This window comes from Grammomys surdaster, unplaced genomic scaffold (assembly GCF_004785775.1).
Source record: "Grammomys surdaster isolate TR1022 unplaced genomic scaffold, NIH_TR_1.0 144, whole genome shotgun sequence".
In the NCBI taxonomy this organism is placed as follows: Eukaryota; Metazoa; Chordata; class Mammalia; order Rodentia; family Muridae; genus Grammomys; species Grammomys surdaster.
This window is the reverse complement of record NW_021604602.1, coordinates 7,160,848-7,175,815: the sequence shown is the minus strand read 5'-3', so window position 1 is coordinate 7,175,815 and position 14,968 is coordinate 7,160,848. Positions and strand designations below refer to the sequence as shown.

The window sequence follows — 14,968 nt, the reverse complement described above, 5'->3', positions numbered from 1 at the left end:
AGGTATCTTTCCAGCTGGTATTGGCCAAACTATGAGCCTCTGCTCAATTCCCAGTACCTCTACGACCCCAGTTTCAGGGGATTTGACATCCTTATAGATATGCATAGGCAAAACATCAGTGCATATGAAAGAAAAACAATGTTTGTTTATGGTAATAAGTGGGCATAAGCCCCAAATTTCCAAGACCTGTAAGGTTCACAGGACTAAATTCCAATAGAGGGGCAATAAGAACTCTGGCTAATCATTTACCCAGAACAATCCCACTCAAGGGAGTATCATTAACATGAGAGGCTGGTAAGGTAGTTAAAAGTTTACACTGCCAATCCTGACAATCTGAGTCGGATTTCCAGGACTCACAATGGAGACTTGTATGGCTTGTACACCCTGGCCTTTGTGTGTAATACAACATAAGTGCCCAGGTTTGCACTATAAAGTCTAGGTATGGTGGCACATAACATTTGAGAGGCGAAATGAAGAATTCATGGCCAGTCTCAGTGCCCACAAGCTAGGCCTTGGTGAAAAAAAAAAAAATGCACAAGAAACCAGCGGGTAAGAGAAGCTAGACTGCCCTACACAGTGGTGGCACACCCTTTAGTCCCAGCACTTGGGAGGCAGAGGCAGAGGCAGGCGGATTACTGAGTTCAAGGCCAGCCTGGTTTACAGAATGAGTTCCAGGACAGCCAGGACTACACAGAGAAACCCTGTCTTGAAAAACCAAAAAGAGGCTTGACTCATTGGAATCAGAATTCCCTAGCAAACTTGGCTTGTTTAAAAAAAAAAGAAAAAGAAAAAAAGATTTTCAGTCTACACAATTAGTTCTCTATATAAAAAAGCCAGTGACTCAATGAAATTACCAACATGTTTTCATGCATAGGGGCTGACATACTTCTCCACAGAATACCAACACTCAAATCCAAAGCATGAGTTATAATCTTAGACAGCATTCAGTGCTTTTTACTTACAAAAAATGAAAACATAGCTTTTCAATATTAAAGCAGACAGAAATTTAATTTTAACATTGTTTTAATCAAGTAATGTAGCTGTTTGAAACAGGAAACTTTTTAAGACACCTTAATAGAGCAATGAAGGATTACTCTTATCTGGTTAACCTCCATGAATAAAACCCAGATTGTGTGAAATTTGAATCCCACTGGTCTGACACCAGAATCAACAGAAGCCCAAGACCTTCCTAAGTGTCTAAGATCTGACCGTTTCCCTTTAAAGCAACAGCTCTAAGACAAAATCTTGCCAACCTGAGGCCAAACGTGCTGATCTACTTGAGAATCTCAAAAAATGACAAATGGATGGGCTGGCCATGCAACAAAGAATCTGAATCCCAGGAGACAAGTGACTTTCCAAGTACCACTTCTTTGGTGTGACACAGCACATTCCCTTGTACCATATATGGCTCCTGTCCCACACTCAGACTCTTATCAAGGGTTTAATTTTACCAAATGTCTGTATGATTTCAATGCAGACTATTTTTACATGTTTATTAGTCTTATAATCTGTGAGATGGATGACACAAAGAATAAATCCAAATAATGTATGAGCTAGCACGGCACACAAATTACCCACATGGGGTTTTAACTCCCAGAATGCACTTTTGTGGAAAAAAAATATGTGCTGTTTTTAATTTGAAGACAAGTATTCAAATATAGTCAGGACCCCAGATAGAGCTTACACCAGGAAGTGGGTAAGAAACTCACTTTTGTGTCTGAAGTCCAAGGCTCTGAATGGGCTGGTCAGGCCTTAGCTAGCTGCACCCACCCAGTGGCCATCACCAGACTTCTCAGGTATCCAGCTATATTCAATGTGAAGTAAAAAATATCCCAAGTCGTACACCAAAATACAGGCTCTGACTCAGAAGTATGAGTTTAACTTTCTCTTTAAATAAGACAATTGGGGAAGGGGATCAAGCTTGAAAAACAGTAACACTTATTTTGGCAAGATAGCAACCAAAATCTAAAGTACAAGCTATTATATCCAAATTAAAAGGCATTAAAGAATAAACCATAATATTGGGGAGGGGGGAAACACATCAAACACAAGATACAGTATGTCTAAACATCTTGAAATTATAATTTAAGGGTAAAAGTTGAAAAATTATGCTGTTTTAGCTAGAGATTAAGTGCACCTTTTTTCCTGTTTCTCCCAAATAGAATCAGAGTTTATGATTTAATCACACCTCAAAGCTTTTCTCTCAGTACAAAGCAACCACTAAATACACACAAAATACTTATTTGTTAATAATTTCCCTGGCTTATCCAACGTGCAATGCACACAACTCGAAAGACTACAATTTGGGGTGAGTGTACACAAACTGAAAAACCACAACTCCAAGTTTCAAAATTTGCTCTTAACCCATAAAACACACAGGTCATTTTTACTTCTCATGAGGATGTCACACTGTCATTTAATCATCAAATTTCCTTAGAATGACAAGTATTGTCAGTTGCCAATCTGAATGAACTGGGATTGGAGATACAACTTTAAAATACTTCATTTCTTAATGGCTGAGTAAGGTCATTTTGTTTGCATTCTTTAAGTTTTCAGCACCTAACAACCTACCAAACTCAAGGAGCCTAAGTTAAATGGTGTAACATCCTAAAAGTAGCCAATTACTTCAGTATAAGCCATCCATAGCCCAAAGTCTGAAGAATGACCAAAATCAAATCTTTATTTTTTTATAACTGTATAAATGTGATCCAAATGTGTCCACCACTAGTTTTTCCGAAAGAAACATGCTATAAATAAGCAAACTACAACTGCTCACTGATATGTATGGACTCCCTAGATGTCTCATTGGGCTTAATTATAGACCACTCACAGTAATAGCTTTTTAGTATCAAGTGTAGCATGATGTTAAGCCACTTTAGCTCTTGCACATACATGTTGCACTTCTGGCTGATAATGAAGAAAAATTTGCAGCATTACACTGTTAAGCTAAGTTGCATCCATCCTTTTAAATGGCGTCAATATCAATGTCATCATCCTTGTTGTCAGACTTCACAGTTTCAACTTTTGGTACACTGGCAGTCTTCGAATATACCACCTGGCATAGAAATACAGGACTGTGTTATTTCCATTACAATTTTGTTTCATTTAAGAGTATTACAGTATTTTCATCTCCCTTTATTCCCTCTAAGCTATGATTTTTTTTTTAAATTTTGTTTTGATTTTTTTTTTTTTTGAGGAAGAGTTTCTTTGTCCAGGAAATCAGGAGAGCTGCCTGAGTGCTGGGATTAAAGGTACAGAGGCACAAGTTCCAGGCTAGCTAGAGTCACACACACCCTATTTGTGTCTGTGTGATAGATCTCCAATACCCACTGCCAGCCAACCAAGTACTCAACATGATTTTTACTATTTACCTCAATATTTTCATCTTCGTCTTCTTCCTCACCACCAGAAGATTCTTCCTCTGCTTCCTTCAACCATTTAATAAATGGCTCTGCTTTGACACGAATCTCTTTGGCAAGTTCTTTTGAAACATATTTCTTAGAGGCCTAAAAAAGTCCAGAATTTTTTTCAGTGAAGATTTGAAAATATAATTAAATTACTTACTTGTACATGGAATGAGCTATCTAAAGATTAGGGTCATATCCTAAATCTTCAATAGACAGAGTACACATTAAAAGTCAAAAAAAATCTCTGCTGCCTTAACTATAAAGGGACTTACAAACTGTATAGGATAAACAAAGGAATTCAACTTCATGTAAACAAGACTAGGTATTAGACTCAACTTCCTCATAACCTATGCCATTTTGATGCTTGTGAAGCACAACATATATGCTCCTTACCTTTTCTGACCAGCTGATAATGACCTCCTCTTCTAATAGGTCCGCATCATACATCTCCTTCAAGATATGAGGAATCTTGGAGATCAGCTGAGCTTGATGCATCGCCACCACACATTCCAAACCATGAAGAAGGTACCGCTGAGCCTTTTTGTTGTTATGACAGAACTGCAGGCAGACAGCATCAACATCATCTACCTGTTCTACTACAATTCTGTATCTAAGCACATTCACTTTCTTAAAGCACAGCACATTAACAGTGCCTCAAAAAGGTCAATGCAGACACACCCTTTACCATTTGCAGGTGCTCCCAGACTTGGTAAAGTGGAGACTATCTATTTTCCGGATGACAATATAGTAGTCTGAAGAAATTTAAAGCCATAAACCCTAAGGTGACAATCATGAATAATCAACCTAAAAAAGTCTCTTACTCTTAGGAAATGACGCCTGTACTTCTTGATTTGCTCTCTTATTTTCTCATCAAAGAGAACTTCTGTCAAAACAAGAGGACCCATGGCTTTTACATCCAGTCTTTCTGCCTCAGCCACAATTTCTTTATCAGATGAATCAATAATGCCCTCTTCTTTCTTTTTCTGGAAATAAAAAATTATTTCAATAAAATATAGGCAAATTTTGCTATGCTTGAGAACAGTTCTCGTTCTCCAGGATTTCTTCCCCAATTTATCACTTGCCAGAGACAGTTCAACACCCACTATACATATCTTCCAATACATTTCTTGAATAAATAAGAAAGCAAATTTAAGCCTCTGTTAATATTCAAGGAATGGCAGGGAGCGGTGGCACATGCCTTTAGTCCTAGCAGACTTAGGGTCTCTGTGAACTTGACACTAGCCTGGTCTACTTGAGTCTAAGGAAAAGCCAGGGCTAGAGACCCTGACTGAGAACAAAAGACACCAATAAACTCAAAGATACCAGAGAAAAATTTAACTATACAAATTTACCTTAACAAAATCAAACAGGATGTTAACGCGCTCTTCTACAGTTCTTTCCAAATCATCGCTAAGTGTCAGACCTTTTGCATGGTCACTGATTTCATCCATTCTGCGCCTTTGAGCTTCCTCAGTTGTATCCTCCCCCCAATCATCATCTTCCTCTTCTTCCTGTCAAAAGCCAAGATTGTTAGCTATAGGAATTAGTCACACTGACAAGATCAAGCACCTCTGCCCATAAACCATCTCATCAGCTCAGAAAATGTTATCTTTCACATTAGTGCAAACAAAAAGCCAAAATGCTACAGGGAAAATGACTCTAAAAATATATTCAATTTAGTTCAATTCAACCCTTCAACCCACCAACCAACCAACAGCATACTGCTTTAAGCATACTACATTAATAATAAAAAGATGACTTCAACCAAATACCACGGTTTTCACACTATTTTATAAGAGCACTATACTCACCACAGCATGTGGAGGACTAATTTCATTTGGTGGTGGAGGTGGTGGTGTCTCACTGGTGGATACAGAGCCATTTTCCTTGTCCTTGCCCTTTCTATTTTTCTTTTCCTTTTCTTTCTTTCCTGTACCAATGTCACTATTCTCTACAGGGAAATAAGACTTAACTTAGTCCTATGGTTTATGCATCACCATTAGACTTGAATCCCACCCTCTTACCATCATAGTACTCTGCAGAAAAAGGCAACATGGTAAAACAAAATGCCACTTAGAATTCTGAAAGCAATGGCTGGTTAGCAACAACGAGGACTTATTCCTGCAGAAGGAAGTTGAGATTCCCAGCACCTATATATGGTAGCTCACAACAATCCCCAACTTGTTCCATGGGATTCAATGCCCTCCTCTGGCCCCCAGGGCACTGCATGCATGTGGTGCAGACATATATGCAAACAGAACACCCACACAAAAATACACTTAAAACAATCCTGTGAGCTGGAGAGATGATTCGGCGGTTAAGAGCACCAATTGCTTTTCCAAAAGTCCTGAGTTTAATTTCCACCAACCTCATGGTGGCTCACAACCATCCGTAATGGGATCTGATGCCCTCCTCTGATGTGTCTGAAGAGAGCAATGGTGTACTCATATACATAAATAAATCTTTAAAAACAAAACAAAACAAAACAAAACAACCCTGCATGCCTTTCATCCTAGCACTTGGGAGGCAGCCGCAGCTGATCTGAGTTTTAGGCCAGCCTGCTTTACAAAGTGAGTTTCAGGACAGCCAGGGATGTTACACAGAGAAACCTTGTCTTGAAAAAAAAACCAAAAAAATTCTTAAGTGACTCAGCGATCAAATAAATTTACTAACTATACTTCACAGGCTATAAGGTGAAGCAGTACTGATACACAGTATTGAGGCTAAAGATTAGAAGGTTTATATTAGGTAGTTTGCCCTATGAATTTAAGCAAAACCACACCCAAAACCAGATCAATCCAACAATTAAAAAGTTTGTTTGAGCCTATATAACGGCTTGTCTCATGGGGAAGAGAACACCGGAATAGGTTAGACTTTCTTGCTATAGCAAGCTCAAATTGTGTCAGATAGTTTTGTTCATCTGCCACAGAGTGTTGCTTGCAATGCTTTAAAGTCACTGTAGCTTAATAGATAAGCCTTGACTCTAACAGCAGACCTCTCGTTTGACTAACAGCAGACCTCTGGTTTAGCAGCCTTTTTCTCACTCTTATTGCTACATAAAACAGAACATTTTTCAATGTCTTATACTCAGTTAAAAGTCACAAAGTCTAGAGACAGGCATAGTGATGAATGTGTTTCATCCCAGGACTTAAGATACAGAGGGCATGTCTGGCAGTGATGGCACACGCCTTTAATCCCAGCACTTGGGAGGCAGAGGCAGGTGGATTTCTGAGTTTGAGGACAGCCTGGTCTACAGGGTAAGTTCCAAGACAGACAGGGCTACACAGAGAAACCCTGTCTCAAAAAACCAAAAGAGAGGCTAGGCTCACTGGAAAAACCAAAAGATACAGAGGGCAACCTAATCTACAGAATTAGGCTCTGGCTTGTTGAGCCAGAGGTACAGAAAAACTGTCTTGAAAAACCACATGCGCACACAGACACACACACAATAAAATTCACTTATGACTAAGAGCTCATATTGTAGTATTTATACAGTAATAAAAATCTTAATTTTAAAAGTTCTACTAGTCAATTTATTAAAAAGACTTACCAGGTGGGTTTTTGAGAATGAATGTACAGAGTTTATGATGTGTGTCAAGCATGCCTCGGTATCCACAGGCTTTACAAGAATTACCTATTGTTTGCTTCTTTGGATTGACATGCTGTCAAGAAAAGTAAAAAACAAACAGTGAAAGATGAAAACTGCATGTAAGTTTTTGTTATGGTGCAGGGCAGTTGTGGCGCATGCCTTTAATCCCAGCACTTGGGAGGCAGAGGCAGGCAGATTTCTGAGTTTGAGGCCAGCCTGGTCTACAGAGTGAGTTCCAGTACGGCCAGGGCTACACAGAGAAACCCTGTCTCAAAAAACCAAAACAAACAAAGAAAGAAAAAACACAAAAAAACCTTAAAGGCACTTACCAGATCTGTTTCAGGATTCTCACACTCAGGACAAAGAACAAATTTTTTAATGAATCCATCCAACATGTCTTGCAGCTTATTCGCCTCATGAGATCCATTGACAATGTAACGGTCATTCTTAACATCAAACTGGGTCTGTGCTCCCAGCTCACAACCAAAATATTTGGTGGGATCTATATAAAGACAAGACATTTCATTATAGTTAACTAAAGCACTGGCTGCACACGAATATTTATCTAAAAACTCACCGTGTGTTAAAATTATAGGGCAACTGAAATACAGCCAGGGTGGTTTAATGACACCCAATCAAGTAGGTCCGCAGTTCCAACTTGCTAATTAACACGATTGAAGGAAGATATATAGCTCAAAGACTGTAAAAACTATATCCATAATATACCTTTTCAGGCTTCTCCAAGCTTACTTACACGTTGGAGGCCGATTAAGCGCCTTTGCAACGTCAACCATGTTGACTATAACTGTCTTGATTCCATTTCCTTTGCCCTCAACCTAAAGAAAATAAGAATTTCAATTTTGCACTGTCTTCCCTGTAAAATGCAATCTTTCAAAACCTATCAAGAGTGTGCGGGCCAACAGACTACTAAAATAAAAGTCAGCATTACCTTAGCAATCAAACGGGGCATCTTGTAGCGATAGAACTGGTCTGACACGCTGCGGTTGACGTTGACAGACATTTTGGCTTATTAGTGACTTTATCAATAAGATGAACAGATCTTTGATTGCAACTTTTTGGTATCTTCTGTCTGGAGAAGAAGGGATGACATAAACGACTGCAAGAGTTCTCGGTCTCTGACATGAAAAAATTTTCGCCACTGAGGCTGTAAGCTTCTTGCTTGTATGCTATGTTTCCCCAATACAGGTACCAATGGCTGCGCAACAGCTCTGAAAGAGAAAAAGGAGAAAACACACAACAACCCTACAGGGTTAGTATCATTCCTCCCCAGGATAACTTCCTGTCCCCGAGTAGCTCACAGAACACTCCTAGCTTTAAAAAAAAAAACAAAAAAAAAAAAAACCCCAAGTTCTTGTGAGCAAACAGTTGACACTCCCATGTAACAAAGCACAACTCCAGGAACCCAGGGGGCCACCATCTTGACCAGAGCTGTGACTACTGCGGCAGGGGAACGTTCGAAATGAGGAGAACAACACGAAACACAAACCCTGCTCCCTCAGCCGCTGGGAGCTTGTCAGGTCAAAGCCCCGGCCGAGCGACCGCGTTGTAACTGCCGAAAAAAGGGGGGATCCGGGCCCTCCTCTCCCTCAGTTCAAGCCCGTGGGCCATCAACTTCTCCAATGGCGCTTCCCCCGGCTGCCATCGCGGTAAGACGGGAAACGTCGAGCCGGACCTGCCAACCGCCAAGTTGCGGCTTTCGGCGACTCCGGTGGCTTCAGGGAGGCACGTCCGGGCCGGGAGCCATGGGCTCCGTCGGAGCACGAGGACCGCGGCCGAAGCCGCGCCCGGGCTCCCTTCGCTCGCTCCCCCGGCGCACGGCCGACCTTCGCCCTCGTCCCCATGGCTACGCGACAGTCAGAGCCTATCGCCCGGCCTCCCTCTTCCGGCGGCCGGCGGGGCAGAGGTGCGGCCTTCCCTGAGTCACAAACGCGCCCCGGGCCTGACTCAGCCCGGGCCCCGGCGCGCGCGCGCCCCCGCGCGCTCCCGCAGAGACCGGCCCCCCCAAACTGCGCCACACGCGCGGCGGGTCACGCGGCCGCGCCGCCATCTTGCCGCCGCCATGGCCCGCCGCCCGCGACTCACCGTTTTCGTCAAATAAAGACATAAACCCAACGCGGCTCGCCCGGGACTCGGAGGAAGAGGCGCTGGAAACCGGGTCCGGAGCGGCGGGGCCGGCGGCGAGCGGAGGGGGCGGCTGGGCAGGTGCCGCCGCCGAGCAGCGGGAGGGACTGTCCCAGCGACGTCCGCGTCCACACCAGCAGCGCCGAACCTGGCGACCTGGCGGGGACACGGCTGTGAGCCGCGGGCGGCGCCTGCCCCCGCCGGCGGCCCGCGGGGTGGAGGGGCGGGAGCGCTGGGCAGGGGCACGGGCCACCGCCCCCCGCGGACTCACCTCTGGAATGTTCTCGCTCTGACTGAACAACGCCGCCGCCGCGCTCAAGCTACCCTCGGCCCCGGATCCCGCCCCCTGCAGCGGGCGGCCACTGCTTATTGGCCGCAGGCCCTGCCAACGTCTCTTGTCATTGGCTTGGAGGCACGTCAATCTCACATTTCCCCGCCCTCCACTTCCTGGGGCTCCACTCGTGGTCTCGGCCCGCCTCCTGCCTGTCCCAGCTTCCTTCCCTTCCCCCCCTACTCTGTCCTTCCCAGAGGCCTTCGCGGTCTCGCGATAGCCGGGCTCGCTGTGAGGTTAAGCGTTCAGGCAATATGGCGCTTGCCTAGTCTTCCCCGCGGGGCGGGGCTGAGAATATCCACAGTGTATCTCTGTGGGCCACGCGGGACTTAACTGTTCGTCCAGACCTCGCTGGGAGTTCCGGAAAGTGCGGTTCCCCCAGCCTTTTCCCTACCACCCTTTCTACTCTCTGGCCCGTGTCTGTCATCCCATATGGTGCCTCTCTCCCTGAGCTGGGGAAGCAAGGCTCCTGACTAGCCGAGACTCGGTGTTTGTGGCTCTGAGGTTTCCCACGATGGAAACGCTACCTTTTGTGTGTAACTTGGGCCCTCGCGCATCGTGGTGTGGTCTCGACCCCGGTAACGTCCGGCTGTGCCTCAGGGTTTGGCCATCCCCTCCTCGATGCTCAGCCGCCACGTCGGGTTCAGCCCAACCCAGTTTGTAAAGTCCAGGCTGGTGACTGTGGCTCCTGGCAGGTGTACCCGATGAGGCAACCGTGTTGTATTCACTAACAATCTATGTTCGGAAGGAGATCCCCGACTTGTTTTGTTGCGTAGACACACTGCCATCGTTTTAAAAGAACTTCGTTTTTTGGTAAAAGTTTCTATGGAGACTTGAAATGATACCAGAGTCCAACTAAAATAATATAGAAATACCTGTTCCACCTTTCTAAGGCTTCTGAGAGCAGCAGCCTGGCTTAGTCAGCAGCTGCGTGGTTTCCTGGATGGGGAGAAAAAGCAGTATTATGGAAGAGGGGCTGCCCTTTATTCTAAGCCAGTCGAATTTGTAAGAAGGTTAAAATGGAAAGATCAATTTTGATTTGCCCAAATCCAAGGTTATTTCTCCATGACTTACAAGCTCTGTAAAGCTAATTGACTGTGTCCGTGGGGCAGAATAAAGACACGATGCAGAATGGAAAGATTTGTGTCAGTTCTGTAGCTTTTATTTCACAGTCCATGGTTGTCCAGTTTTTAAGCCAAATGAACACTGCTCTGTGCTTATCCAGGTTCCCCCTCGTTAAAGTGGAAAGATAGATCCCAGGCAGTGCTTCTGTGAACCGTGGATCATGACTTAGCAGTATTGGAACAGATTGAGTTTTTGCTTGGCTGAACTCAAATGACAATATTTTAGAAACTCTCAGAAAAGGATGTGAAACTAGTCTGAGGTAAGAGGCTTGTCTCAGAAAAGTATTTTTGGTAACGATATACAAAGTGGTCTTTTCTGTGTGTTTGATGGCCTGATGTTTCATTTCATTTTAGAAGCCTGTAGTAGTCAGATGTGCCGACACCTTTAACCCAACATTTGGGGGCCAGAAGCAGGCAAGTCTCTGTTAAAGGCTAGCCTAATCTATATAACGAGTTCCAGGACGGCCACAAATCAGGTGAAAATAGAAAAGCTTGCACTAGTTTTGACTTTATTTTTTAGTGTATGCTACACCGTTATGTTATTATGGACAATTTCTAAGAATTCTCTCTCACTAGCCCAACCCGGCCCCAAACTCATAGCTATCTTCATGCCTCAACTTGCCTAGTAGGGGAATTACAGACAGCTAGTTCACACCCAGTTAAGTGCTTTTAAAATTTTTTAATTAATTTCATTTATTTACATTAGCAAGTACTCTTAATCGTGCTATTATCAGATTCTTATATCCTACAACTTTGATAAGACCTCGAATACTGAGGATTTTTTTTTTTTTTTTTTTTTTGGTTTTTTCGAGACAGGGTTTCTCTGTGTAGTCCTGGCTGTTCTGGAACTCACTCTGTAGACCAGGCCTGTGTCTGCCTCCCAACTGCTGGGATTAAAGGCATGTGCCACCACCGCCCGGCAACTGAGGACTTTTTATCCCCATTTTACAATCAAGAAAATTGAAGCCCGAGGAGTAGGGGAACGAAGGTCATTTTCTCCGTCACTTAGAGAACTAGCATGTGTACCCAGAGCTTCTCTGGGTCAGTGTGTGGCATAGCCCTCCCTAGTAAATACAGAAGTGTAACCAGGCAGTTTACACGTAACCGACTAATAGCCTGGTAAGGGTGTTGTTATGCCTATACTTTACAGGTGACAACAGCCCTTTAATATTTGGTAGGCAGCTTTTGAACGCCGGCTTGTTTGACGCCAAACTTATTGCATCATCTCCCCTGCTATTTCTGTCCCCACCTCATTTGCATGTGATTTCCTTCAGTCAGGTACTTACAGTTTGTTAAGTGGTGGACACTTGGTGCTTATGAAATCCTTGTCCATGGGTTGTGCATTTTGACACTGGATAGCTGATACGAATAGGTGCTGAAGAGATAAATGAGGAAACTGACTGGCTGGTTGTTTAGACATTGGTGTCCCTGAGTCTGTTTAGTTTGAGTTAATCCCCTGAGTTTTAAAATCAACTCTTCCTGGACTAGAACTGTGTGTTTCTGAGTAGCAGGCCATTGAGGAGACTAAGGTAGAGCCACTTTGAGGAGCCACCTGGTTGGTTAACTGCTCCATCCCCTTTATGACATCTGTCTTGTCAGATTTTAAGGCTACACATGTTTACTTCAGACACTGACTCTTGCTCGAGGAGGAGCCAGAGAACAGGAGAATAAATTTTCTTCTAGCACACTAGCCTATACCTCAGTGTGCACAGAGAAGACAAGGCATCAAAGATGCCAAAGGGGACTGAGCATTATCTGGTGAGTAACAGGAGCCTTGGCTGCCTTAAAGGCTGGCACCCTAAATCACAGCTTCTTAAACCGTGGGTTGCAATGCCATATGGAATTGCATAACAGGACGGAGATATGGCAACAGTAAAAGGCATTGATCCCTAAATGACCAAAAATTAATTCAAAAACGTATAGTGACTTTGAAGTACAGCATTGCCCATTTTACCATTGCTTGGCTTCACCACAGCCTCGGCTCTGAGCACGAGGCGTGTGCAGAGTGCCCTGCATATGCTGACACACCATGCAATGTCAACAAAAGCAGCCTGAGTCACCTCCGCTCAGAGGACATCGGGAGTTATGAAGGGCAGTATTTTCGATGTAAATAAAAGGGTTATTGCTCCTATAGAAACAATGGTTTAATTCTGGCAAAGGAATGTCATTCTTCATGTATCAAATGAGTATATATTGTGCTAGAATTATTTTATTTGCTTTATTTATTTTGAGAAAATGTCTCAGTATAAAGCCCTGCTCAGCCCGGAACTGACTACTAGGCTAGTCTAGAACTCATAGAGATTCAGCTACCTCTTTGATTTCTGAGTACTGGGATTATATGTGTATACAACCACACCTGTCTAGAATACTTTATTTATTTATTTTTAAAATGCTGTGTGGGAGTTGGTGAGATGGCTTAGTAGGTAAAGGTGCTTCTGGCACAGATAGCCTAAGTCTGATCCGAGGGTTCACATGGTAGAAAGAGAGAGCTGATTTCCACACAGCAGTATGTATGTGTCAACCCCAATAACATAAATAAATAAATAGATAAATGTAATACTAAAATTAAAAATTTCTGTTTGACTACATGTGAGTCTGTCTTTAAAAAAATTGAGGATACCGGGCGTTCGTGGCGCACGCCTTTAATCCCAGCACTTGGGAGGCAGAGGCAGGCAGATTTCTGAGTTTGAGACCAGCCTGGTCTACAGAGTGAGTTCCAGGACAGCCAGGGCTATACAGAGAAACCCTGTCTCGAAAAACCAAAAAAAAAAAAAAAAAAAAAAAAATTGAGGCTGAGTGTGGTAATTTCACCACTGGTTGTGTGTGGTAGTGGAAGGCAGGCAGAACTCTGTGAGTTTAAGGCCAGCCTGGTCTACAGAGTGAGTTCCAGGGCTATACAGAGAAACCTTATCTCAAACAAAACAGAACAAAACAACTCCCAAACCTAATTGAGTTGCTTGTGTTTCATAAAGTACTGCATAGTGGGGGGGGGTGCACACCTTTCATTCTAGCACTCAGGAGGCAGAGGCAGGCAGATCTCTGAGTTTTGAGGTCTGCCTGGTCTACAGATCTTGTTCTAGGACAGCCAGGGCTGTACAGAAAAGCCCTGTCTTGAAACACCACCCCCCCACCCCAAAATCTAAAAAACAAACTGCCTAGTGAATATTGGCTTAGGATTAGGACAAAACTTCCAGTAATTTGCAGTTGCCGTAAATGTATTTCTGCCATTTCGTACTACAAATGTACATAGAGTAGCATTCTTAGCAATTATGGTTATCAAATCAAAATATTGATCATCCAAATAAATGATACTTTATGTCCTACCACATCAGATGTTTAGCTGAGATTTAGTTCTTTATTCAAAGGTAGACGAACACATCTGTTTCCTTAGTGTGCAAATTTGCTTTTCATTTTATGTTTTGGTTTGTACATGCGTGCATGTGCTTGATTGGCGAACACCCCACTTGAAGCTTGCCCCTGAATTTCTGACCCTCTAGCCCAGTGGTTCTCAACCTTCTTAATGCTGCGACTTTTTCCTTTAATACAGTTCCTCAGATTGTGGTGGCCCCGACAGTAAAACTGTTTCGTTGCTGCTTCCTAAAGTGTAATTTTGCTACTGTTATGAATTGTAATGTAAATGTGTGACCTGAGACCCCAAAGGAGTCACAACCCACCAGTCGAGAACCGCTGCCCTAGCAGGATTCCTCCTGCCTTTATGACCTGCCTTCTCCACCCTCCCCTATCCCACAGCTGCTGGGGTGCACATCACTTCACTGAGGGTTCTGTCCACCTGTCCCTGCCGCTTATCAGTCCTCACAGTTTGAAGTCAGAGACCTTGCTTTTGAGAAGAACAAGATAATCTGGTTTTGTGGAGGCCTAGAGTAGGAAGCAGGAGTGTCTGGGGAAGGATGAGCATCCAGGTGAAGTAGTCCCCTCCTCCTCCAAAGCAGGACTCTGACTGCAGCGGAGCCTTGTCTGCCATTCCTGGAAAGAGGAAGAAGCACAGAACGGCCTGAGTCAGCCTGCATCTTCTCTCCCACACGGATGCTGGGACTTGAGGAGTGAGAACCTCATCTCTGTTCTCATATTGGCTGTCTCAGGAACAAGGAAGGTTCCTGGCTTGATTGTTGCTGCACACTGGGCCGGGTACTGCTTCAGGTACATGATCCCTGGACTGAGTCCCCACCCCCATGCTGGTAGTGGCTACAGGAATGCTTGGTGTAAGCACTACCCGTGCTTGTGGAGGTGTTGCACAATGCTCGTTCCTCCTGCCCAAGACCCTGGGATTACTACTTTATTCTGGGTCTGGCAGCCACCTGCAAGCGTCTAAGAGAACAGCACACGCCTTTCCTCTTCTTGTTCCTAAAAATTGAGG

General features: G+C 43.9%; 1 protein-coding gene and 1 non-coding gene across 2 annotated transcripts; both read right to left on the bottom strand.

Annotated features, from left to right (window-relative positions):
- Positions 1–933: 933 nt before the first annotated feature.
- On the bottom strand, positions 934–9,545 carry Eif5 (eukaryotic translation initiation factor 5). Its single transcript, XM_028764498.1, has 12 exons — positions 9,410–9,545; positions 9,100–9,294; positions 7,946–8,225; positions 7,751–7,832; positions 7,326–7,498; positions 6,958–7,069; positions 5,219–5,358; positions 4,760–4,918; positions 4,229–4,390; positions 3,801–3,965; positions 3,372–3,506; positions 934–3,055 (listed from the first exon to the last, which is right to left on the bottom strand). Exons 3-12 carry the CDS (start codon positions 8,015–8,017, stop codon positions 2,966–2,968), a joined length of 1,290 nt encoding a protein of 429 aa, XP_028620331.1. The 5' UTR covers positions 8,018–8,225; positions 9,100–9,294; positions 9,410–9,545; the 3' UTR covers positions 934–2,965.
- Positions 6,221–6,346, bottom strand: LOC114618799. Its single transcript, XR_003711021.1, has one exon. It is a non-coding gene; the product is annotated as a small nucleolar RNA SNORA28 (small nucleolar RNA).
- Positions 9,546–14,968: the final 5,423 nt, after the last annotated feature.

Coding starts and splice junctions, on each gene's coding strand:
- Eif5 (XM_028764498.1), bottom strand. CDS start 8,017: ATGTCTGTCAACGTCAACCGCAGCGTGTCAGACCAGTTCTATCGCTAC. Junction 4,919..5,218: donor TTAGTCCTCCACATGCTGTG/GTGAGTATAGTG, acceptor GGCTTTTGACAG/GAAGAAGAGGAAGATGATGA. Junction 3,507..3,800: donor TTATCAGCTGGTCAGAAAAG/GTAAGGAGCATA, acceptor GGACTTTTTTAG/GCCTCTAAGAAATATGTTTC.